This window comes from Pocillopora verrucosa, chromosome 5 (assembly GCF_036669915.1).
Source record: "Pocillopora verrucosa isolate sample1 chromosome 5, ASM3666991v2, whole genome shotgun sequence".
Taxonomy (NCBI): domain Eukaryota; kingdom Metazoa; phylum Cnidaria; class Anthozoa; order Scleractinia; family Pocilloporidae; genus Pocillopora; species Pocillopora verrucosa.
This window is the reverse complement of record NC_089316.1, coordinates 5,083,790-5,094,029: the sequence shown is the minus strand read 5'-3', so window position 1 is coordinate 5,094,029 and position 10,240 is coordinate 5,083,790. Positions and strand designations below refer to the sequence as shown.

General features: G+C 36.0%; 1 protein-coding gene across 1 annotated transcript; it reads left to right on the top strand.

Annotated features, from left to right (window-relative positions):
* The first annotated feature begins 1,969 nt into the window (after nucleotides 1-1,969).
* LOC136280655 (G-protein coupled receptor GRL101-like) lies at nucleotides 1,970-8,915 on the top strand. Its single transcript, XM_066166289.1, has 14 exons — nucleotides 1,970-2,082; nucleotides 2,602-2,673; nucleotides 2,851-2,922; nucleotides 3,273-3,344; nucleotides 3,834-3,905; nucleotides 4,054-5,050; nucleotides 5,311-5,392; nucleotides 6,009-6,071; nucleotides 6,208-6,288; nucleotides 6,529-6,609; nucleotides 6,846-6,926; nucleotides 7,866-7,916; nucleotides 8,393-8,455; nucleotides 8,884-8,915. Exons 1-14 carry the CDS (start codon nucleotides 1,970-1,972, stop codon nucleotides 8,913-8,915), a joined length of 1,932 nt encoding a protein of 643 aa, XP_066022386.1.
* Nucleotides 8,916-10,240: the final 1,325 nt, after the last annotated feature.

The window sequence follows — 10,240 nt, the reverse complement described above, 5'->3', positions numbered from 1 at the left end:
GACCGGAAGGTGATCGGAAAGTCCAGATTTACCTATGGATACTTCTCTAATTCTAGCAGGATGACTAGAATAAATATGGTCTAAGCACGCATCAGAGGCAGGTCTTGTTACCCCATTTACCATCTGCGTTAGTCCAAGACTGTTCAGTGCCTTTGCGAGACAATGTTTTGAATAACAGTTGAAATCAATATAATCCAAATTAAAGTCTCCCAGAATAATCAATTCATTGTTTTGGAGATGGGCATTTTCAATATTTTTACCCAAGCTCTCATTATAATCTTTGTTGGCTGAAGGTGGACGGTAAACACCAGATATCAAAATCGGTCTCTTTGATTTATGAGGACAAATTTGAAGCCAGAGAGTTTCAAGATCATCCAGTTCCAAATCTCTTCGACGTAAAGCCATAACTTTCTCATTTACATACGCAAATATGCCGCCACCTTTCTTCCCGATTCGATCTTTTCTGTGTAATGTGTAGCCGGGTATCATGTAATAGCTGTCTGGAATTTTACTTGATCCGAACGTCTCAGTGAGAATTAAGACGTCGAGTTTAGCAGCACTGTTGTTGTTCGAGGTGAGCATTAGCGATAGTTCTTCCAATTTGGTGTCAGTCAGTCGTTGGATGTTCCAGTGGCAGACTGATAAACCTCTGAAGCCTGCAGGTGGTTGAAGATTATTAGGCCCTGGATTGACGGCAATATCGCCAGATAGAAGAATGCACAGACAAAATTGGCCAAGCTTGATGAACCGCAACAACGCGTGAAGCTTCAAATTCAATTCGCAAGGTGTGCATTTCGAAGGCTTTGACTTACAGTTGAACGTAGGTGGAGCAGATATTTCCTTCCCAATGAAGAGTGTAACTGTAGAGCGATCGAATTCAGGTGTAATTGAAGTAATTGCTGCGCCACTGAGCCACAAAGAATCTACGGTGAGCGTGGTCTATTACGAAGCTCATATGACACGCGTCCGTCCCGTCCTTTTTTTTCTTTATTCCACGCTCGTGACAAGACGAAAAACATCTTTCTCTATCTTTATGTATTTTTACTCAGAAATTTCTGATGGCAGACTTTACAAATACGCATTTTCTTTTGTCTCGTCATTCCTATCAGCTTTCTGTCAAATAACAAGTTGAAGAGTCTACCAGACGGACTTTTTAACAGTCTTTCCGATCTGACTCATCTGTAAGGGAAACAGTTATTTAACCTAGGAGATAATTGTGAAGAACTAAAATTAATGATCATAATCATCATGAAGTTTTCCGGATTGTATTTGTAAATCTGATTAGTTGAAGTAGAGGATGCTATTTTATGTAGTTGTTGTGCTTTGGTTAGTAATGTTAAGGTATTTGAAGGTGTAAAAGTTTAAAAGCTTTTGTTTAAATAGGAACCTTAACAACTCCGAGATTTGTTTTTCGCAGGATAAAGTACTTGCTTTCAAAATATGATAAACTATTGACGAACGGCTGATGATGATAATAGTAGCAATGATGATAATAGTAATAATGATGATGATAATGATAATAATAATAATAACAATAATAATAGCTGCAATGGAAAAAGTGTTTTGCATTTGGATTTCATTTTTCTACTGCAGGTAGGGTTGCAATTTGTTTTGTTTTTTTGTACCGGTTTTTTTTTCTTTTTTTTTTGGCTTCTTTGTTTTCTGTTTTTTGTTTTATTGCAGTTTTAATTTTTCTCCCCAGCTGGGGATGGATATTTCCTTGATTGACCTGTTTTTCGATTTTGTATAAAAGGAGCATGTTTCATTTCATGTTTTCCAAAAAAAAAAGTACCCCTTTTTTTTTTTTTCCAAGTGTTCTTAGCAAGCAAATTGTGCTAGGATCTTCTTGAGCTGGAATTTAAAACATTATCTTTTTTTCCTGGGAATATGTATAAATATATAAACTGAAAAGGGAAAGCAACCGCACAGTAAAGTACCCGACATTTTCTGAGAGTTTGGTAGTTCTATCATGGGTAAAATCTTTGTAGCTGTGGTAACGATTATTTTCAGGGATTTATCAAACAATGAACTTGGAAATCTGCCGCCGTACATTTTCAGGAACATTACAGTGGTAGAATTTCTGTAAGTAAGATTTATATCGGCACAAAAGATTATAAGTTAATCTTAAAGGATTTTATTGCATATAACAGACTTAGTGACTAAAATAGCGTCCTAGTTAATGACAACTTAAATTATAATTTACTTCTGGAGGCAAACGTTTTTTTGTTTCCTTGTTATCCGAGTTGTCAATATCTAAGCATTTGTCGTATTGCAAGTTCAAACTACCCCAGCACTTACGTTGTAATTTGTAATAGGAAGTGAACCAATAATGATTTTTTCAAATTCAGCTTTAAACAACAGTCCTCGTTTGAGGCCCATGGGAATAAACTTGAGAGTTTTTGTGCTTAATCTTGAGATTATTAGAGATGTGTCTAGTGTATTCTTTGAAGATTAAGATATAAAAATTGGGAGTTATTTTACTGGAAAACATCGCCATTCCCTGCCTTAACTACAGAAGTTACCTTTAAAAAAGAAGGTTTTAAAAATATCACTCCCACATGAGCTTATTTCAGTCTAAACTGCCCATGATGCTCTCTTCAGGAAAATGGACTACAACAAAATTGAGAAGCTTCATGAAGATCAGTTTCAGGGCTTGGTGGAGCTGTTCGATTTGTGAGTACATTTGGAGCTGAAAACTTTTTCCATGATGATCTGAATCGCACACCGTATACAGTAATATTATTTTAATGTTAACTCCATATCGCTCAAAAAAAAGGTGCCTTACCCAATCATATTATGTTACTAACTGTATTTTAATATTTATTTCATTATCCATTTCACCTGTTCAAGATATCTCTCAGAGAACAAAATCGAGGCTCTGCCTGACAAAATTTTCAAGGGCCTGAAAAACCTCAAAGCTCTGTGAGTACAGTTAATAACATACAAAAAAATTATACAATATTTGAGGTGATGGAATGAACATGATCCAAGCGTTCAAAATCTGACATTTTGGTCCAAAAATTTAACATGATGTAGGACAGACATGATGCAAGTTACCTTGTTCAACGAAACAATGTTGTTCGAGTTCATGTTGCACTAAAAATGTGCCCTTTCACATAACCAAAGGTGGATATTATAGAAACAAAAAGAAGCATTTTGGAGATCTGTTTAGTTTAAACGAAAAGCCCATGTAAATCTATAGGATAAGAAATGTGACAACTGCAAGTCCCCGTTTAGGACGTAATTGTAAATGGTTACGTTCTTCGTTTCAGCAATATCTTCGGCAATAGGATACAAAACGTTACCAGCACGACTTTTAACTATGCCCACGAATTGCGATTTTTGTAAGTTCACTGCAAATGAAAGATGTTCATATATTGAAATCGGTTAGCTTGTGGGCAAGTATTCTTTTGATTTTGTTGTAGTCAAAGAAAAGACTCGTAAATTGTAATTTTTGAAAATAACTTTGATATAAGCAATATTTCCCTGGATGAGTCCGGAAAGAAAATTTGCACCGAACAAACTCAACCGAAGGGGCTGCCACGTTCATAAAATCAGTAGCCATCAAAAGTTTCCAAGAAAGCAAGATGAGACTTATCTCAGGCTAAATGATCAGACTTGAAACATCTTTGAGAAAATATCATGCCAGGGTCCGTATTAAAGATCCTTAGCTAGGGTTCTTGATTTTTCCTTTTTGGATAGTTAACATTAACATTAGCTTGATGAATTTTATTCTTGAAAATTCATTTTTTGGGGTGAATCAGATTCATTTGTTCGGTTAATTATGATATAAACCAACTCAATGTTCACATCATGATTATTTGAAATTACAGGTTCATGCATTACAACCTGATGGCTGAGCTCCCCAAAGGCTTTTTCAGGCATTTGACGCACATCATCAGAGTGTAAGACCCCATAACGATCCTTTCCTTTACTCACCCCTTCAAAAAATCATTTTAACAATAGTCTATGTTATTTATTAATTAATGATTATTAATGGCTTTCAAAGATGCCATAATGAAATGATTTTCTTCTTCTTTTTTCGAATTTTAGAACCTTGGACACCAACTTGATGTGTTGCCATCTCGATCTTTTCAGGCAGGATGCTGATTGCGAATATGTATTCAATGATAACTTCGCAAGCTGCCACTCCATGTTCCGCCACCATGCTCCAAGGAGAACTCTTTGGATTGTCGGTCTGCTCTCGTTGTTAGGGTCTTTATTCGTAGTTGGGTGGCAGTATTTCTACCCTGATAACAATGTGGTCCAGTCTATCATGTTGGTGAATCTGGGTGTATCTGACGGCATCATGGGGATATACCTTATCATTATAGGTATAAAAGACCCGCAATGGTCAGGGGAATACTACCTGCATGACTATGAGTGGCGCACCGGGTGGTTTTGCCATTTCAATGGTGCCATGTCTGTCTTTTCAAGTGAAGTGTCAGTGATGATGATTTCTCTGATCGCATTGGACAGACTCAAGAACATCGTGTTTCCTTACACCTTTGCAAAAATTACCCCAAGGCAGACCCGTATAATGTGCGTAGTTATCTGGCTGGTGGGAGGCGTTATGGCATTCCTTCCCTTGTCCGGAATGCACTATTTCAGTGAGAGGTATTACGGCAATAATGTAGTGTGCCTGCCCCTGCAGCTTTCCCCTGAATTGCAAGAAGGCTGGGAATACTCCACTTCCATCTTTATCGTTTTGAATTTTTCCTTATTCATCTTCATCATGGTTGCTTATGTTGCCATCTTGTGGAAATCATGGTCGTCAAGCAGACGGCTTGGTGCACATGAAACTGTTAGTGAAATACGAGCAAGAGCACAAAGTGCTCAGGCCAAAAGAGAAAGAGCACTTGCCAAAAGAGTCTTCTTCATTATTCTGACCGATTTCTTGTGTTGGATGCCAATCATTGCTATCGGCATCCGTTCTCACGTCGAGAAAACATTTGATCCACCTGGTGATCTGGCAGTGTGGATTGCAGTGTTCGCTCTGCCGATAAATTCAGCCATCAACCCATTGCTGTATACGCTTTCTACTCCACAGGTAACATGTTTCTCTTTTTTGTTACTTTGGAATAGCACCTACCGTTATGTTCAAATTTGGTTTCGTGTCAGAGCAGGCTGGCAACTCAATTTTGTAATTGTAACGATTGACATACAAAACAAGCATGAAAAAGTAAATGATCGGACACGGATTTTTTTAGCTTCTCCGCCGTTGACTTTAGCCATAGAGACCAACGTGACTTCTAAATACGTTACTTGAAAGTCTTAACGTAAACTATTCAATATATTTTGAATGTCTAGGTTCAGCCTGTGTTGAAAGCAAAACTGAGGAAGTTGTGGTCCAATGCTCGATCTATTTTCAGCAGAGGACAAAATCAAGAAGGTACAGTTTTAAGTTCCATTGAAAAATACCACGATAACAATAATTATATTTCAAACCTTGAAATGAAGAAACTTTAACTTTTATCAAATTGAGTATGAGCAACCCAGTTTTCTTTAAGTGACTTATGTGATTTTTACTCCAAGGCTTTCGAGGGGGAATAGGATAGAACTGGCATGAAATCGTGGAAAACACATGTATTTTTTTTTTCGAAAAAGAAACTGAGCAAATTATTGAAACCACAAATGTACAACTTACAATATGTAAAGTTGTAGCATACGTAAAAGAGAAAACAAGAGTGATCCTGAATAGAGAGGGCATCAATGTATTAAATCATCAATTTTAATTATGGAAATCATGCTTTCAGTTCGATTTTTGAAGGTTAGTATCTCTAAAACTAAACTATTAGGGAACATTGAGACAAATGGATGCCATTTGCGATAAATTTTTAAAATAGTATGCTAGTCAAAACTCGTTCAGCAAACAATTCTCAAAGTATGAACTGCTATACTTCTGTCTTAAATCATAAGGTTAAGATTCTGAATTGTAGAATGCCTTTTTTATATAAACCTGACAATGGCCATTAAGTTTTAAATTGGTGTTACTTTTTATATGAAAGAAGCAGATAATGATCAGCGGGGACAGATTGGAAATGGAGATGAACATGCTAACGTCGAAGAGGGTAAAAATAGAGTGCTTCTTAGTGTAGTCACATACGAAATATCTCCTCCACGCCTTTGTAGGGTTCTCTGTATGATTCTTTTCTTTCCTTTCTCTTTTCTATACTTAATTCCTTTTTTTCATTTTCTCTCCCGTAGGAGAGCAAATTGAAATGCAGGTATTGGAGCACAACGAAGTCCCAGAAGTGGAAGCCCCTGAATTGCCTGCACCGCAACCAGGTCAGTTAAGAAATATAAGAGTTTTGATGCTAACGATAAAGCTGTAATTGACTTTGCAATCCAAAACTCTTGGCAGGTATGTATATATAGTTTAATCAATTAACCTAGCAAATATTAGTTCTCTCAAATTGAAATACCTATAGAAACCATAGCATTCCTTTTCTGCTCTGATAATTTCTGTAGGTGCATTTTAAGAAAGGATAGATACTTAATTCCTGTTTTTTATTTTCTTTCCCGTAGGAGAGCAAATTGAAATGCAGGTATTGGAATACAACGAAACCCCAGAAGTGGAAGCCCCTGAATTGCCTGCACCGCAACCAGGTCAGTTAATAAATATAAGAGTTTTGATGCTAACGATAAAGCTGTAATTGACTTTGCAATCCAAAACTCTTGGCAAGTATCTATAGTTTAATCAATTAGGCTAGCAAATATTAGTCCTCTCAGATTGAAATACCTATAGAAACTATGGCATTCCTTTTCTGCTCTGAAAATATCTGTAGGTGCATTTTAAGAAAGGATAGATATTGATTCCTTTTTTTTCATGTTCTTTCCCGTAGGAGAGCAAATTGAAATGCAGGTATTGGAATACAACGAAACCCCAGAAGTGGAAGGCCTTGAATTGCCTGCACCGCAACCAGGTCAGTTAATAAATATATGAGTTTTGATGCTAACGATAAAGCTGTAATTGACTTTGCAATCCAACTCTCTTGGCAGGTATGTATAGTTTAATCAATTAGCCTAGCAAATATTAGTCCTCTCATTCCTTTTCTGCTCTGATAATTTCTGTAGGTGCATATTGAGAAAGGATAGATTAAGGAATGGTTTCCCATATGACAATAATGTGACGAAATTAGGTTATATTACTTTTGGTTGATAAGTTACCTCCAGACATTCTGGTGTTAAATTGCCATATGCACTTTTTAAGACCTCCACTCATGAGATCCCCATTCCTTTACATTGGTAACCTGTACAGTGTATTATGGATGGAAGATACCATCGTCTCCCATATGACACGGTTGTAGTGAATAAATGATACATATATATTGACAATGATCTTTCATTGTTTCCAGTTTTCACTTATATTGTATGAAGAATAACTTAATGATAATTTTTTGCTCTGTTGACAACAATTGAACAAGCCTGTGGAGGAGATGTGAATCCATCTTCCTCAGGTAAAAATTTATTTATGAAAGAAATATATAAAGAAGGCGTAGACAACCGCTTGATTTAAGAGAAGTACTAGTACTGCAAAAGTCACAGTTGCCCAATGTGACTTCAACTGCAAATTGCTTTTTACAAACGGTCATAGGAATCACCAAAATGAAAAAAGGTAATGTGTCTTAACAACTGTATTTGGCAGAGATGTTATTTCAGCAACTATTTTCATGCGCCCAAATTAACTTTCAGATTTAAATGTGAGCTTTGTAACTCGGTGTTATTTCATAAATCAATAAATAATTGAATACATCTGAAATTCTGACGTACCTAAAATAAAATTTGTAGAGATATTTATTGCAGAATAACACATGAACCATAAGTATCATGAAACATTTTACTCTACTTGTTCCTTAAAACAGATTATCAGGAGGATTTTGACATCAGACCAGCCACTACAAAGACTGTGGAAGGTAAACACCTTTTCAATTTTCATTTCATTTTTTTTCGGAAATTTCATAACTCTAAAAAAAAACAACGAATGGTGGCTGGTGCTATCAAGCTGGCGCACTTGGTATACTTGATTGCATGGTTTTGTATGTCACACCAATATTACTGGGGTTATCATGTTAACGCTTAATCACCAATCAAATCACGATTCTAAGTCTGTCACATGAAAAAATTTACGAGAGCAGCTTGTCGGTCTCTATTTCCGGTAGGGTACAAAACCCTTTCTCAGTTACTAAACCTAATGGGTTTTATTTTTGTCTGAGTAAATCTGAGGAGCAGGTGGAGGTTGATGAGATTTCGGTGCCCAGTAACAAAGGTAAAGGAGATAATGGGTTTTGATTGGTCACTAACCATTAGTGATTTTAACTTCTAAGTACAAACACAAAATTTAATGACTGTATACTAACTTTTTTCGTATCAAATAAATCATTTTCTAAAGGAGCTAAAAAAGGTGAAGAAGAAGTGAAGGCGCCTGAGCCTGACATGGATGTCGTAGAGGAAGGTAACATTTTTTATAAATCAGAAAAGATAAATTCAAATTGGTCCACACATGCTTTATAAGGTGATGCATAATCAGTCTACTCAATTGGCTGAAGATCACTTGAAGTGCTTAGTCGAAAGGTCGTGGTTCATATCGGGAGGTGACTTCATTGAGAAAAAACAAAAAAATCACACCACTTGGGCATTATTATACCTCCTCGTAACGAAGAGCCATAACTTTTTAAACAATGCTAAAATCAAACATTTATGAATTTATGAAGCCGTTTTACTAGTTTGTTTGTTTGGGTTTTTTATGGATACAGAATTAATTTTCCCAGATACAGAAAACATAGCCGCCTCTTATTATTATTATTATTGTACAATTATTATTGTATCGCTTAAAAGAAAATGAGCGCATTGTATTTCAATCTCTTTTCGTATTCCATCCAGGGGAAGAAGAGGTGTTTGATACCAGACTTTAGTTCTTTGTTTTCGAACCAAGGTAAATGCTTATTACGTCTGCTTTAATACTGAATACCGCTGACTAAAGGGTTGTGGAAAACAAATCCCTCTAAATGTTTTTTTTTTTGTTACATGCATCTTTCTAATCTTATAGAATACGTGTAATATTTGAGATGTAGGGTGAACTCTATGCTAAATTTTCTAAATCCTTGGCTAATTCAAACCAATTTCAAATTTGAGATTTCACCGCAACTGTAATGATTCAAGTTATTGGAGATAAAGAAGGAAGTCTGTTTTTTTTATTGCTATAATATGCTGTTTGTCTTTTTTCAAAGTCACTTGCGAATTATTTTCAGCTATCCCCTTCATTGTTGGCAGTAAGGGTACCAAAACATTTGCAAATTGATCAATTTTTTTCTCTGCTTTTGTTGATGTATGATTTGAAAAATTTTAATTAAAAAAAACTTCTGGGTGGCGAGTACGCCGCACTGATGAGTGCTCTCTCTGTATATGCTTGTATATTCATATCTGCCTTCTGTCCTTAAAGCACTGACCAGCTTACTCATTGACAGTCTGGTCACTTGACTTTCTGACCAACTGGCCGGTAAGCCGTCAAATTGAATTGACTTCCTGAGCTATGACTACAGGCTGACTGACAGATGGGCTGATTATCTGCCTGAATGTTTTCCGGACTCTCCACCTGGCCAGTGGGCATGGTTATTACTAACTGGATTATATTATGGCTGCAATACACTTCAATGTTGACATGTAAACATTCAATGCTTGACTGACTGATTGTCGGGTCAGTAGATCAAACAAACAACTAATCGATAATTAATTTTTGGATACATTGATTAGTATGCTCTTTTCTTTTGCGTCTGACAGTCTACAAGTTGTTTAATTTCGTTAGTATATCTAGCTGAAAAAAAAAAGGTAAAAATGTCACACAAAAAAAGAGAAACAATTACTGGATAAGACGTCATGCATTAGAGATTTAACAATATATTGAATGACCGAAGTAGCTCATTTCTATAATTTTTATAACTCGTATGAGAACATAATGATAGCTAAAAGGTAGAGTGACGTCTATTTTCGCTATGTTACTACGTTCTTTATGAACGCAAATTCCTTAAAAAAGAAATTAGAAAGATGTTGTGGTAACGAGTAACAAGTCAGATATAGGATATTAAGTGGTACGACAACAATTTGAATAGTTCACTTCCACAACAAGCTTGCGAGTACTTTGCATGCAAACTACGTTTAGAATTGTTAGAGGAAATAAACAAGGTCAGAGTTCATTTGTTAGAGGTTTTTATAGAATGAAAATAATTTAAATAGGTCCTGT